We start from the raw sequence: 16,514 nt of genomic DNA on the forward strand, positions 1-16,514 counted from the left end.
GGAACTGAAATCCACTAGAATTCTCCGACGAAAATGAATAAAAGCTGTTTTTTTAAGCCCTCATCAAATTGCGAACAATTTTCTGGGATTCAAGCTTATCGGATCGATCCAACCATGTAACCCGATCCAGCTGCCAATTCACAAAACCGATGTATTATCGTTCATAACTCAGGATTGGTCATGGCCGATACCAATCGATCCAGACGAATCGGTCGGATCTGAACTCAAGATAACGAACCATGCCTGTAATAGATACATATATTGACACGAAATACCCAAAAAAAAAAAGGAAAGAGAACACTACCTGATCGCATGCAACACACGGCCCATGGAGCCAGACACGGCCACCCCCTCAAGAATATCTGCCATTCCATGGGGCCATGACTATCATTTCACGCAACTCTGTGCCTGGCCATGAGGGCAACACACTGCTGGTGACCAGGTAAACGTTCTTTCTCCCTAAAAGAAATTGCTTAAATTGATGAAGGTTGAAAGTAAGGATATGAGCTCAGTACATGACTGAATTAGATTCAAACAAACTATGAAGCTCTCCTTGCCAAGCTTTCCTGGGTTACTGGTTACCGAAGAACAGAGGATGATGTCCAAGTTTTGATCGTCTAACACTTCATATATGGAACTTTCAATCGAAGAATCCTTCAAATGCAACATAGGTTAATTCCAGAACCAACCTCAGAAGTCAGTTCTGAGATTCTGGGGTCGAGTCATTTTCAAATTCAAAGATTCCGAATCATGCATGGACTTTGGAATCCCATTAGAATCTGCGGGTAATTGAGATATGACCAAAAGGTCCACCATTGAACAGCACAGTTTAATTTTGCAGGCACAAGCCTTGGTGCTGTAACTTCTTGGGAACCTGTTTTTCCTATACCTTATTAACCCTAAATTAAACGGAAGAGAACAAGTGGTGCAACTGGGCAAGGTTCTCTGATGCAACACATTCTCAAAATAATGCTGTACTAAGATCGCTGACTGTTTATTACAACAAAAATCCTGTCTAGTTCTTGCCAAAATTATCCCTTGGCTACTCACCCGCTAGAGCAAAAGACATATCTAAAGCTGGGGATAAAATCCAACAAAAATAATTCTTTTCCAATCCGGGCACAAGAGAACCATGAGTGATGCTTTAGCCTGCTGTCGACAAGGGGTGGCACAGGAATATCTACTTCACGAGATCCGGGTTCAACCAATCACTGCAGGACGGGAAAAAAACACAGAACCAACTTCAGATTCAAGGCAATGACAAGCATGGAACAAAAACTCGACCGAAACCTGTCGAAACCATCGAGTTAACTCGGTTTCCTAGGTTTCCGAGACGAGTTGAAGGGAGATTTTATAAAATCCATGGATTCAACCGGGTTTCGATGGTTTCGACCAGTTTCGACCATATTTCGATGGTTTCGACACATATGCCCATCGAAACTAGGGGAAACTGGACTCGAAACTTGGACAGACAGGTATTTATGCTAGAAACTACCAGAAACCAGGACAGACACTTAGTTATGTCTAATATCATTTACTTCAGATATTATACTTAAATAAGCACATACCCCCTATTTGAATCCAATAAAAATAGTTAAACATTCAAATTCCAAAAGGAAAAAAAGTCGACCCCCCAAGTTCAAGAACAAAAACTGGATTTTCGACGGTTAAGTACAATTTTCAACTTTCTAATGCTGGGGTTTTTCTCAAATCTAAAAATTCCATAAATGTCAATATGACAAACATTGCTAAAAACTAAAAGTGTGATAAAATATTCATTTGTTTTAATGTCCAAAAAAATATTTTCATTCAGAGTGATTTTGACAACATTCGCTCACACCAAATTAAGTTTGACCGCTACATAACTCCTTCATTATAAATCAGATTTAAGCAATTTTGGACTTATTGGAAAGCTATCAAAACAAAGCTTTCTAACAAATCCAAAATTACTTAAATCTCATTTATATTGAAGGAGTTATGTTCCTGTCAAACCTTATTCGATACCATGTCCAAGAACAATATACAGTATCAAACTTGGATCAAAACCACAAGTAATATTTTTAGTGTTCTATATGTGAAACTAATGCATGGATTGAATTTAAAATGTAAAAACTAGGCAGTACAACAAGAATCAGGGCCAAAAAACCAACTTCTGGGCCTCGAAACCACCAAGGTTCGAGTTAGCCTGGAGAAAGTCCCAAGTTTCGACTGAGATATGGTCAAAACTGAGACGAACTCATTTTCTGGCTGGTCGAAACCTAGTCGAAACCCAAGTTTTAGAACCTTGATGACAAGTAAAAAAGTAAGGTTAATTACAGAACCAATTTCTTCAAGCCCAAACCAATGGCAACACTATACATTTTTTTTTTTTTGGTAACTAGAGGAAAGAGAGTGCAAAGGCAAGCAGTATATAGCTCTTACTTGCTAATGTCATCAAGGTGGTCATCAAAATCAACAATGTCTCGCCATTTTTCAGATGAAATATAATCCAACAGGACTACATTGGCTGACGGTTCCTTGATGCTTAACCTAATACTTCCATCCAACCCAGCTTGCTTCCAATTCTTTGATGCATCCCTGATGTAAAGCTGGTCAACCAAAAGAATAAACCAACTTGGTTAGAGATTTGACCCCACTTAGACCAATGGATTTGGCACACATGATATTCAAGTCTTCCCGATGAACAGCTTACCTTCTAATGACATAAGAGAAATTAACAAAACAATGAAAAGTTATTTTATTTATTTATTTATTTATTTTGGGGGGGGGCGGGCGAGGAGGGACATACAAAGGTCCTTACTGGTAGAAATAATAATGCTCAAAGCCAGTACGATGGTGATGTCTAGACTCTAGATTATAGGTCTTTCATTCCTTATACTATGAAACTAGCAGAGAAGCCATGGAATGAACATGAACCATGGAAAAATGCAATCAAATAAAAAGATAAAGGTAACACATTAACAAAGAATAATGAAATAAATGTGACCAAGCATAGTTACGACAAGACAAACTATTTGTATAAAAGTCCTATATAAATGTGCACAACATAATTCCAGCTAGTCAGAAAACTAGCTGTTAGACCTTGTCCAAACATTTATACACACACACAAGGCTTCAAAAGAGATTGGGAAGTCAACCATTGGGAATATGGTTTGACGACTGAAAAATGCATGTGTAAATTTCAATACTAGGGAGGCTAATACAATCCAGAGTTCCAACACCCTTAATTTTGGATCGCTATGAAACCACAGGTGACAAATAACTAAAATTGAATTAGTGGCAGTCTCTTAAATATTCAGAACTGTTTAGGACCCTTTTGGAAGAGATCAAGTAGGAATTGGAACAAATCAGGAAATAGAATTAGGGGAAAAGACAAATGTGGAATTTATAACAAGCATGGGGCAAAACAGTAGGACCTTTGAAAAGTAAGGGCCTTTGTGTAAATAACACAAGATATGATTTTACTAGCAAATAAGAAGAAGAGATCTTCCTCACGATACGAACAGAAGCCAGCAGAAACACAGCCTCATTTGAGGTAAGATAACTCACCCTATACGACCCAATCAACTTGAAACTGAAGCATGATGTTGCTAATCCACTAATCTCTAAATCCCATCCAACAATCCACTACACCAACAACTAAAGCTTAATAAATAAATAAAAAAAGATTCTGAAACAGGGTTTGGAGGAAAGAGGGAATACCAAAACTGAGTTTGATTGGAAACTCACTAGTTCAGCAGACTTTTGGAATGGAACTCTGAAGATTAGGTCACCCTTAGATAGCAATTATAACCCCAAGGTTTGACGTTGAAAGAGAAGGACATGAAATAGATCAAGTTCTCCCTTATGGATCTAAAACTCTGGGCAGAGCAGAGTATCAATAACTAAAGAGTTAGAAATCAAACAAGAAAAACAGGAAAAGGTAGGAAGAAGAGTTAGGAACAAGGAAAGATCGAGAGAGAATTCAAACATGAGGAGATGAAGGAACACCATAGTTCGAGAACTCGCGAGATCTCGGCGAGTTTCTCGGTTTTTTGAGAAACCGAGATGAGATGGGAAACGATACAAAATAATACAAGATCTCGGCAAGATCTCGGTTCTCAGGTTGGCCCATGGAAATGACCCATCTACTATGTATTTATTTACCTAACTCAACAGAACTCGACATATCTTGGCGAGATCTCGGATCTTGGGTTGACCCATGGAAATGACCCATCTACTATGTATTTACTTACCTAACTCGACAAAATTCTTATATGCTTGCTGTGGAGCACTATATGCAACATTACAGCAACACTATGTCATGGGAAGACTATGTGACACTAGCAGGGACTGAATACTTGATTCAAAGTCATTTTATGTGATGATAGTTGTAACACTGTTAAACAATTTGATGTATCACTTTAACATTTCTATTTCTTATTTAAGTTGTTTAGCTATTAATTGAATGTTTTGCTTGCTTTCTATTACTAAATTATGTGTAGAGTAGGGTATTTTAGAACGTCATCGCCTACCAATATATGGTCCGAATTGAAACTCATATTTGGACTTTGTTTTTTGCAAAATCTGATAGTGCCATTGTGTTTAAATGGCCTAAAATAGGCTGAATACCAAGTTTCAGACCCAAACTAGGTCTAAAACCCATCGAGTTGAGGCTTCGAGTCGGAAAAAAAAAATGCACCAACTCAGCGAGATCTCGACTCAACTCAGTTTTTCCAAGGGCTGAGTTGGTACCGAGACCCAAGTTTTAGTACCTTGAGGAACACGAGGAAGATGATCACCAACAAGCATGTACCAATTTGATGTAAGGTTAGGTTATGCAGGACCTAACCCCAGCAGGATCTCAAAACACAGTCAATAGATTCAGGTTCAAGCACTTAATCACACGAACCAATCAACAAACCCAGGCTAGGTATGTGTTGTGTGCGTGGACTGTATCGCACGAGGGATATGCATGGGATAGTTACACCAAGTTCTATGGGAGTTGGGGGTATTAGGAGTTGTTTGTCAGTGGGTTACTTGGGGTAGTAGTAGTAGGGTACATGGGTGTTGTGTTAACGCAGGTAGTTACTTAAAGCATGTCATTGTAACTGTGTAATACTTCTTTAAATTGTAGTATAGTAATGAAAGGAGGACAGATGGAATTATCTAAATTTTCTCTTGGGCCTTTGAATCCTAATCAACTACTCTCTTGAGTAGAGAGGTCAGCTACCTCCAAATAAGGCCAAGACCCTATTTTCTTGCCACCCACACCCTTGTAAGTATCAGTATGTAGATTTGACAGAATTAGGGTAAACTCAGGATTCAAGAGATATACGTTAACACACTCAAGAGACTTGGATAAACTTAAGAATCCCACTGAGTGGAGACAATATATCAAGGGATAAATTCTGAAAAATTCAAGTTAAACAAATCAATATATTCTAAGATATGCCAATTCTTGATCTAGGGTTCAGATGTAGAGATTTATCAGCTTAGACCCAACCTAATCTCAGATCAGCCTCCAACTACTGTCAAGTAGCCCTTCTAGGTTGATGGTTTGATCTCCAAAATATCAGCAGCAGTTGATGCTCCGATGGGGATATCGACTGGACTAGGGTTTCAGCAATAAAACCCCTAGAAAACCAGATCGCATATACTATTCTGCAGGTCCTTCAATCAGCAATCAAAGCAATACTTTCTCAACAGCCTAACAATTGAATAAGTTTTAGCAGCAGAAATTAACAATCGATCAGGGTTGATATCGCAGAAGATCACAGACACGAAATTGATTGGAAGGGGAAAAAAATTGAAGAACATAGAAGATAGGATAATAGGATTGGGTCTCTCATAGCATAGGTATCTCACATTCTCAGCCCTCAACTCTATCCCACAACCATTGTTGGTTTTCAAAATCCAAACTCGGTTTTCTCAAAAATCTTGACCTGGCTGTAGATCAATCTTGTTCTTATTTATAATAATACAATTAAAACCTAATTTGATGGACCTAGAATCTTCCCATTACAACTTAGAAACTCAAATCAAATTGATCTCCTATTCCTAATAGGAAACAGGCCTAAACTATTAGCTATTACATAAGAAATAACTGCATTAAAAAAGCAAATAAGATAACCTTAATAACCATAGTTGTCATGGCGTCGCCATATCGCCGCCATGGCGTCCTGGCGCTGGAGGTCTGTGCATATCGACCTACGCCATGGCGTCCTGTCTCTCTTTCCCTCTTCGATTTCTTCTTCTTTAATTTTTTGTTTCTTCCCCAACCTCAGACCCACTCCCTGCTTCTCAAAATCTCCTATTTTAGCCTTGGTTAAGTAACCTGCAACTAAGACATCCGCCAGATCTGATTTCAGATCTCACCATTCGGTTGCCAGTAGAATTTTGTGGCTATTTCTCGTTGGGATTGGCAGACCTTGGTGCTGCGATTTTGTTCCAGAAATTGCAGGGAGAATCATCTTCATAAGGAGTTTCCTCTGCTGGAACTACTCCAGTTCACCGCCTCTCTGCTTCTCTTTCTATCATGTTATTGCAAGGTTGAAGAAGACATTAAGTCTTAAAATTGCAAGTAAGGATAACTTATATTATTTATATAAAACCCCTTATATTCTCTTGTTAGAACAATGTACACCAGAATACCGTGGGGGTATTCTGGTCCTTTTGGGGTTATTTTTATGTTATTTAAGTGTAGTTAGCTTATGTCGGCTATGTGGTTTTTAGTCCCACATCGCCTAGCTTAGACTATTTGTAACTTCCCCTCTATTATAAATAAAGGGGCCTTTCTATCATTAATACAAGCCATTCCATTATTTTATTCCCTCTCTCTGACCCACGGTTCAACCAACATGGTATCAGAGCTGGTTTGATCTAGGTTAGAGAGAAGAAAAAAAACCCTATTTCTCATTACTTCTTCTTCTCAGCCTATAAAGGGGCAGCACTAATGAGGTAATCTGAGTATATCGATGACTTAGTTGCTGCCCCCCCCCCCCCTTCCTTTCTATTTTTTTATTAAAAATAAATAAATAAATCTGCTCGAACCCTGTTGGAGCCACATCTGCGATTTGGAGTTCCCCCTTTCTTTGGAGATCAGATCTCTGTTACCTAATGAAAACTGATCCTCCAATTTTGGAGCACCCTATGCAGCCTTTTCCAGCCCTATTCCAAAACCTAACTTCCCTTTTTTCTTTCTCTCCATCTTTTATTAAGTTTTCCAGCTACAATCCCCAAATCGATCTCACCTTGTCAAGGTTTTTTTTCAAAACCCTGACTCCAATCGATTTTGGGGCTTCCCTTGTCAGATGCAGCTAATTTTTCAGGGATAATTTCCTACTACTACCAGCCTTAATCGACCTCAGTTTGGGCCACTATCTGATGGCTGGATTTGTACCTACAGCAAAACCTTCTCAACCTGCTGTTTTTGGTTACCTGTTAAAACCCTGACTCAAATCGACATTAGGGTTACAGGTTTCAGTTTTTGCTGCCTTTTGGAGGGATGCTTACTCCACCTACAAGGAACACTCGACCTCAGTTTCAGCCTCTTTCCAAGTGTTTGAAGACCCCTAACCCCAATCAATCCTTCTTTTCAAGGTTTTTTTCAAAACCTTGACAAATATCGATTTTAGGGTTAGGGTTGATTGCTGCTATTGGAGTTTTTTGGAGGTGTTTCTACCATCAAGAAGGACATTCTACTTCAACTATTCCTGGCTTGAAAAAGGTCTATTGCACATGATAGCTGCTGCCCTATTTTTCTGCAATTTTTTGGTGTTTCTCCCACGTGAAGATCAAGTCTCAATTACCAAGGAGATTGGTTATTCGAACTGGAGATCCATTCCAGCAGTGGTGGTCAGCACCTATTACCAGAAGACATCACCTTTGACAAATCATCATCAATTTGTTGAAGCCCCCTTCCCTACAATCGATCTTCCCTTTCAGGGTTTTTTACAAAACCCTGACTATAATCAATCTAAGGGTTAGGGCAGTCCACTATTGCTGATTTTTTTAGGAGAGTTTTATAAACATCAGAGGAGTATTCAGCCCCTATTTCAGCATCATTCATCAGTTCTTTTTGGAAAAATTAAGGTTCATTCTTATGGCTCGGTTTCTCCAATTATCAACCTATGTTTCGTACTTGTTCCTATATGGCTGGCTGCTTCAACTACCTATAGATCTGTCTGGTTATTTATCTTATATTTGCTGGTTATTTTGAGCTTTCATACCTACCTGGCTGGTATTATTGATTGGCTTCTGTAAGCATGACTGGTTGACATGTTATTACTGCCTTTATGTGGACTACTGCTGCCCTATTATTGTGACTGAGTTTCCTACTATTGGAGATCGAATTTCTTTCGTTATTGAAGACTCGACTCTGCTATCCTGGAGATCAACTTATTTGGGACTACAACAGTGTGTTCCACGGTTCTTGGTTGCAGCTACGAACCTATTGAGTTGTGAAGCTTTTCTGGTTCATATCTGGCTCACCTTGGAGCTTGAATCCTAGCATGGTTACTAATTCAGATCTTATCCAATTTTTGTTGAAGCTTCTACAATCCATTGCTGTCCAGATATCTTCGTTTGTTCTTTTAAGCATGTGGGAGTTTATACATTGGGGCTTTTGCACACTTGTTCCTCCTTGTTTGAAGATTGATCAAGCCTTGAAGAATGGAGCCTTTCCTTACTTCAAATCAGATCTGCATACTTGTCAAATTTGAATATTGAAGTTAGGGGTTTCTCCCTTGCAGGGGTTTCCATAAAAAGTGTTTGTTTGATCGTTTGAAGATGGTTGGAGATTGATATGTTGCATTACTTACTCCGTACTTCATTATCCCACTGCTTTTTTCCTTCACCACCTCCCAAAACATACCTTTGGCATTCCCCATAACCACCTTGGAAGTTAATGTATTCTCTTCTTTACCATTTCTTTTTTTTCCATTACACTTGGCAGCCATTGAAAAATTCTGGAATGTTGTGTTTTGCCCTTTCTCTTACATCATCTCTCTTATGTCCACGTGCACTACACGTGAGGGGGGGATTATATACAGTATACCTGCAGCCATTGCAGAGAGCAGAACATACAGGGACACTTGGTGCAAAACATAGAAGGTCAGAGGTTTCACCACTGCCAATGGGTATCTACTTTGTTAATGGGTTAAGTTTGTCATAAGGGGGAGGTTGGCCTTAAAATTTTGAAGATGTTTGGTTATTGCCTGCCTATATGAGATCCTACAGTTTGGTTGTTTTTTTCCGCTGCTTGATCTTTACTGCTGCTTGACTCATTTGCCAGCTACCCTAGTTACTTATCTTCAAGATTATAATTCAGAGATTCATTATTGGACAAAGATTGGTGAGAGATGCCTTTTTGCTAATCAAGTCTGTCCAAGTTTGAAGGTCTATTTTTTTCAAGTTCTTGAAGGTCTATTTGGAAGCTGCATTCATTTTGGAGCTAGATTCTGCTACAACTTATTTTTTCCATTTTATTCAAGTTGGGCATTAATACCTTATATGCACCAACTTGAGGGGGAGTGTTAACATTGTTATGGAAAGAGTTTTTTCCTTTAGTCCAAGCTGGATCTTCTTTCTTTAGTATTTGTATAATCCAGCTTGAGGGGGATTGTTAGAATAATGTACACCAGAATACCGTGGGGGTATTCTGGTCCTTTTGGGGTTATTTTTATGTTATTAAGTGTAGTTAGCTTATGTCGGCTATGTGGTTTTTAATCCCACATCGCCTAACTTAGACTATTTGTAACTTCCCCTCTATTATAAATAGAGGGGCCTTTCTATCATTAATACAAGCCATTCCATTATTTTATTCCCTCTCTGTGACCCACGGTTCAACCAACATCTCTATTGCTATTCTGTTTAACTCGTCTACAACTTCAGATTAATTACAATTCTGCCATTGCTCTTACAAATCTTGATTTATCTACTAGTTTGCCATTCAACTTTGGATTTAATTACAATTCTGCCATTGCTCTTATAAATCTTGATTTATCTACTAATTTGCCATTCAACTTTGCCATTCAACTTTGGATTTAATTATAATTCTGCCTTGGTCGACACGATCGCCATGGCGGGCGACGTGTCGATGTATCGATCAGACACCCCTCCACCGACTTGGATCGCCATGACAGCGTGACAACTATGCTAATAACCCAATTCGATCCCTTGTGAATCAATCCAAAGTACTACAGATTTCGTCTCCTAATTAATCTCCAACAGCTGGCCATTATCTCTTCCTTCTTCGATGGTCATTACCTTCCAAAATAAAGCTGGCTGATCACCTTCATAGCACAGAAATTGATATGGGCTGATATGGGTGAATGTGGTCCCAATCATGGGCAAGGTACATGCTGAAAATGATGGGCTTAAACAATCCATAATATGGGCCTGGTTTTGGCCTATCTTGCAGCCCCATTGAGTGACCAAATCTACATCACTGATTATTTATGTTCTAATTGTTTCAAGCTGGAGTACAGGAGATATATATGCTCCAGCTAGAGGGGGAGTGTTAAGGAATAGATTCTTAAGTTTTTATTGTAATGTGTTGTACCATTGGGGGTACTTCTGTCCCTATTGCTTCTTATTTCATACTACTGTTTAAGTACACTTAAGTAGGGTGACTTTATTGTAATTACACCAGTTATATCTTTATAAATAAAGGTAGTGCTACCGGTAGGGTTACTAACTCTTTTCTCTCTACCGGATAGCTATTCTCTTCACTCTCTCCCTCTTCTCCTCCTTCTAATCTTTTCCTTTGCTGGTGATCTTTAGTTTTCTTTGTTACACAGATTACCATATTACTTTCATCTAGCCTTATAACTCACCAACTCAAGGGTCAATCTTGGATAGGAAGGTCCACAACTCCAAAATGGAATGAACAAAGGAGTTATGGAGTTAATTTGGCGAGTCATGTAAGATTTATAAGTCATATAAAGTAAAACAATAACAAAAGTTTACAAACTCATATATATTGATTATGCATTCAATTCGTTTTAATCAAATGCTGTGGGTTCTTATTCAAATTCCATTACATTTCATTGAGTTGTTTTAGCCTTTTAGCTAACTTACTAGGACTAATGAACCATTTTGAGAGCTTAAGGATTTTAACATTAATGGGCTGGGTTAAGAACTTTTGCATGGCAGTCTTATAAGATCAAAGTGTCAAATCAGAAAAATTAAAATATTTTACAATTTCAAACTTGAAACACAAAATAGTAATACATGGTGGTCAAGGTGCTCCAAAATCGTCATAAGTCTCAGATTCAAGTTTTTGATGTTACAGATCTTTATAAGTATTTCTGATAATGCTAAAATGAGAATTTCTAAGACTCAACTGAGTCATGAGAGTCGGCCAAAGTCACAAGTTTAACCCAAGTCATATTGTTTTCAGTTTAGTTTCTATTATTCTGATTGGTTTCAAATATGTTTTCTTATTTTCTGAGTTCCTAAATTTGAGAGTTGCTATTTTTTATCTTCTGTTACTTCCAAAGATCAGTTCTGATTTCAGATCCCTACCCTCTGTGGTCCTGGAATTTTCATTGGGATTCTAAAACCTAATCCTTTTAGTACCATAGATTCCCATTAGAGGCTTCAAAACAAGGTTTTGTTAGGCAAAAGATTTGTTGTATAACTCTATTGCTTTTATATCTTCTGACAGTTGAGTTTCCTGGGGTCCATGTTGCATGTAATAAGCTGTTTGGGGGACCCTATGGATGGGCTTGTACTTTTAGTACTCTTTTACTCAGTTTCTGATCTATGAATCAAGGTGTCATTTATCAGAGAGAGAAATTTGAGGAATGAACTAAATTTTCATTCTTTAAATATGCATTAATACTTTAAAATGACTTCACAATAGTACATTGAGTTCCATAAAAAAATGGAACTATCCACAACCCATTGACGAAATTATGAAGCACTGCCCATTGCCAACTAGTATATGGTAAATCTAAATAGCTATGAACAATAGCACCAAAAGAACCAGTTGATCCTAGCGATGTCAGCATAAGAAAACCCCACGTATTTAGCCAGAAACCAAAGCAACTGATAAAAAGAGCATCCCAGTGCAGGAGGCTCCAGCTACCGCAAGGTCTGGGAGGGGCAAATGCACGCAGCTTTACCCCCTACTTCGCAGGAGAAGCTCTTTCCAAGTTTTGAGCCCATAACCAATAGTCCAACTGATATGGAAGGGAAAACTACAAATTCAAAATATTAGAAATTACCTGCAAGACAGGGTTCCGATCTTTCCCCTTCGGCAGGGTTTCAAGCTTTTGGTTATCCAACTGACCAAATAAAAGCAAACAGAATCATTACCTCAAAATGCTCAAACCAGGATCAGTAGAAATTCAGATCAATTACACTGAGTATCAGTCCATGTCAAGCATAGAAAAACTCTGAAACCAATGTAAACAATCATCAACATTAACCCACCAGAAGCACTGCAGCCTGTGCAAAGTAACGGCATATATGATCGCCAATCTTCTTCGAAGCGGTCCCAAGTTCAAAATTGTCATATCTCTCATTTGCATGGTAATAACCCACAATACTTAAACCTTGTGCACCAAAATGCTCCTCTATCTGACCAATCAAAGCATTCAACACTAATAAATCAGAAACTATAGATCCAATCAAGAATTAGAGAGAGTTTAGAGGAGTGGGTAGTGAACATGATGCAACCTGAGTTAGTGCAATTTCAAGAGTTGGGAGGAGGCCAATCTGAGAGTGAGAAAGAGGGACTGCATCAACAATATCAATGACTTCATCATTCTTGCCAAGACAACCAACAAGAATGCCATTAACAGAGGATGTCTTGTGCTTTAGGGCATGTAGGACAAGCTTCATGTAAGGCTTCTGTCCAATCTCATACTTCAACTCACTGCCCATGACTCCCAGAAATCACTTGTTATTTTTGTTGCTGCCACTACACAGAAAAACTAAAAAAATTAAGTCCTTCTATCTTGGCTCCAATCCTGGACTATATGAGTAATTGGAACTTTAGTTGTAAATTCGTTTAGGTGGCCTTTTCATTTTGGTCCCAAAAGGACATACTTTTTGAGTGCAATATTTCAGTGTTCCTATGTATATGGATTTAAGCTAAATAGAACATTTAAACTCAAATACACAACATATATCACATGTAAGAGATCCAATTTAAAGAGTATACCATCTAATTTATGAAACTATAAGAGAATGTTTCATTCATAAGCCTAATACACAAATTAAAAAGCCAAAAAGCAGAACATCAGATTAACACAACTCAAATAAAAAACAAGAAACTTAAGTCATTTACTCATCATCTCCCATCTGAAAAATAAAAAGGAACTGAAAATCATCTTCAGGTTTAACTTCCAACTCCCAAGAGATCTCTGCATTACCCCATCTCTTTGGTTCAAGTCAAATCAGTCAAATTTCCATCAACAAAAGAATTCCAAATAAAAAAACACAAGCAAATGATGTTGAAACATCTATAGCATACTTCACTATGTAGAAAAACAAGTTGAGACCCATCAAACACAGCTGCGCATAACACTAAGTTTCTCTATCAACTTATAAATGACACAGAAACAGAGAGATACAACTTGGAATTCTAGGCTATGTTTAGTATGCATTCTCATTTTCAAAATATAGAATGCATTCTCAACTGAGAATGCAAACTGTTTGGGTATATGTTTAACTGAAAATGCAATCTTTTTTTTCAGAATATTTAGGCATTTCATCGAACACTTTAAGGCTACTAGTAAATATTGAAAATTAATATCAAAACACAGAAAGCGTGTTGTTTGCTTTTGCGTTCCTCGAATTTTTTGTGAGATCTTTCTGCATCATTTTTCCCTGCTTTTGAAACCACAAGAAATAAAGAGAAGAAGGACAACGAGACAATAATGGACGCAGGATGGCTCGTATTGGTCTTCTCCATCTATGGCAAACAGAAGGGAATCCAAGAAAGTTTATTTTCAACAAAAACCTCAAGATAATAGAATACAGGCAGTTGATTTTTTAGGGAGAGTTTTGAGTCACCTCAATAACCCACAAGCCAATGGATGGCCACCATCCACTTATTCAGTCAGGAATAAGGAGAGATTTAATTGACAGATCCAAAAAGGAAAAAAGGTTCAGCGAAACCAATCAGAGAAAGAAAGAAAGAAGGCGAGCCAAAGAGCGACTAAAAGAGAGGGACCGACGGAGATCAAGAGAAGATCTAGGTTCTCGACCCCCTTATCTGGGGTTTCTACTAAAAAATGGGGAAAAAAACTTTACCATACTGAGTAGAGAAAGAGATCTCAGCAACTACTCAGATTCATCAAGCCAACTGCTTTACAATACTATACTAGCTAACGTTAATCTTTCTGAAAAAAAGGAAGAATAGAGAAGTGGCTAATAGTGAAACGCAATAAAATCCTTCAGTAAATTGATCGGAGAAAAGAGATTTCAAACCATTATCGGAGTTCATATTGCAGAGATAATAGGCGATCGAATTGAGAGAAATACCTTCAGACGAGCAGAGAATTTTGACGACAAAACCGGAACAAATCCTCAAAATGTCCAGAGATTAACGAGGAAAATAAAACATCAGAAGTCTAGTGCACTCGGTGAGGAGGAAGCCCAGTGAGTCGAGGACTTGATTCGCTTCTGTAACTGCCCTCGGCAAGTTTTCTTTTCGTGCCGCGAAGTTGCGAGTGGAATTTTTTATTTTTTGGGGCAAATTTAACAGACACCCCCGCTAAGTATTCAATATGTCACGGATTTATCAAACTTGGTCAAAATATCACAGACACCCCTTATTTTATGACTTTATTTCAACTTAGTCCACTCCCTTAGGTCTCTGTAGTTAAGTGGCTGTTAACTCTTTTTAAATGGCAAAATTATCCTTACTTGTAAACTCCCCATTATACCCTTAAGAGTAAAATCCCAAATACAAACCATTCTCTTCATGGGACCCACCATTTCTTCTTCTTCTTCGTTTCTTTCTGTTTCACCGCTGCAACTTCCGACCACCACTAATGTTAATGACTTTCATGGCAGCACCTAGATGGACCATCGTAATTGATGCCCAGGCTCACATGTCTATCAACCTATAAATACACTTTACATATCTCCATCTTCTACTCATCGAATCCTCTTTTATTTTCATTCAATTTCTCTATTATTGTTTCGAGTTTTAGTTTCTCGAATCTCAATTCGATTGTTCCAAGCTCGAAGAAGAAGAAGAAGAAGATATTGGCGATCTTAACAAGATAGTAGCTCATCCACCAAAGGAGCTGCACCCCTGATTCTTCAAGGAGTGCTGAAAAGACTAATCTAATTCCAGAGGAGATTTTCAAGGATTTCCTCTCTTCCAATCCCGGTAATGCCTTTTCCATGACGTTCAATAGTGTGCTTGCTAATGTTCATCCTGACCAAATCTACTCCCTCCACAACCAAAGGTACCCATATTGTGCGATTTTATTTGTTGCTTTTGAATTTCTTCAAGTTTAGATCAGAAATCAAACAGATTATTAGAGATAAGAATGAAGCAATATTGAAGGCCATTTTGTTTTTTTTGTTTACCTGTTTACAGCCGCCGTCCAACCACCCTCTCTTTCCCATTCTTCTTCTTCTTATTCTTATTATTCTCCATACACCATAACTGAACCCATCTCTCCACTGAACTTCAAAATTCATCTCTATTTCCCTTCCATTAACCAAATTTCCGTCATCATCGTTACCCACTCCCTTTCCAAAACCCTCAAAACAAAACCCATCTTCCTCACTTTATTCTTTACCCCAACTCAAAACCCCTGCCACCACTTCTTTCCCTAGTTTTTGCAGGTTAAATGATGTTAACGACCTCATTTTGTTTTTCTTAACATTATCTGATCGGATCAATTTGCAAATTGTATGAAATCCAAACTCTAGGTCTTCCAACAGTTTTCAGCGGGAAAAATCAGGTGAAATTTGAGGATCGGAGGTTATTTCTTACAATGGACTATGATGATTTTGAGGAATTCAAGGGATGGATGTCTGAAATTTCATGGACACAGCAATCTTTGTTGACTCTTTGGATTATGGAAACGAATTGAAGGATTGAAGGGATGGAATCGTAGAGCGGCTTTACGGAAACGAATAAACAAATCATGGACACGCCAATTTTGTTTGGACGGGCGTCACGAGTAGTCGAGGGGGCGGGCCGTTGCAGCAGGTGGTGGGGTGGTGGTGGTCGTGCGGGAAGACGAGGGTGTGGTGGTGGTGGTGGCGGTAGTGGTGAATGGTGATGGTTTAGTACCTTAAACGGAATTTGTCAAACATTGGATACCCAACTTATAATTTTATCAAATGTTAGGTACCTTAAGTATCATTTACCCATTTTTTATTTAAATAACTAAGAGGGTAAAATCAACATTTTAACTTTGGGTGGTAACCTGCTTAATGTGAGGGGAAAGATTGTCATTTTGACCAAGTTTGGTAAGCCCGTGACATATTGAATACTTAGAGGGGGTGTCTGTGAAATTTGCCGTCCCTGGCAGGCACCCTGCCTCGTTTGATTG

At 38.4% G+C, this 16,514-nt stretch overlaps 1 protein-coding gene across 2 annotated transcripts; it reads right to left on the reverse strand.

Moving 5' to 3' along the window:
* Positions 1-1,020: 1,020 nt before the first annotated feature.
* Positions 1,021-13,098, reverse strand: LOC122656342 (ER membrane protein complex subunit 8/9 homolog). 2 transcript variants are annotated; one of them, XM_043850820.1, is made up of 6 exons: positions 12,975-13,098; positions 12,667-12,879; positions 12,421-12,567; positions 12,213-12,272; positions 2,422-2,588; positions 1,021-1,211 (listed from the first exon to the last, which is right to left on the reverse strand). In XM_043850820.1, exons 2-6 carry the CDS (start codon positions 12,871-12,873, stop codon positions 1,181-1,183), a joined length of 612 nt encoding a protein of 203 aa, XP_043706755.1. In that variant the 5' UTR covers positions 12,874-12,879; positions 12,975-13,098; the 3' UTR covers positions 1,021-1,180. The 2 variants fall into 2 exon arrangements, with proteins under 2 accessions (XP_043706755.1, XP_043706754.1); XM_043850819.1 differs by lacking the exon at positions 12,975-13,098 and having other exon boundaries at positions 12,667-12,922.
* Positions 13,099-16,514: the final 3,416 nt, after the last annotated feature.

This window comes from Telopea speciosissima, chromosome 3, assembly GCF_018873765.1.
Source record: "Telopea speciosissima isolate NSW1024214 ecotype Mountain lineage chromosome 3, Tspe_v1, whole genome shotgun sequence".
Classification (NCBI taxonomy): domain Eukaryota; kingdom Viridiplantae; phylum Streptophyta; class Magnoliopsida; order Proteales; family Proteaceae; genus Telopea; species Telopea speciosissima.

Excerpts from the sequence above, each read along its gene's own strand:
- LOC122656342 (XM_043850820.1), bottom strand. The coding sequence starts at position 12,873 with ATGGGCAGTGAGTTGAAGTATGAGATTGGACAGAAGCCTTACATGAAG. Across the intron at positions 12,568-12,666 it reads TTGAAATTGCACTAACTCAG|ATAGAGGAGCATTTTGGTGC; the intron begins GTTGCATCATGT and ends TTGATTGGTCAG. Across the intron at positions 1,212-2,421 it reads CACCTTGATGACATTAGCAA|TGATTGGTTGAACCCGGATC; the intron begins GTAAGAGCTATA and ends CCCGTCCTGCAG.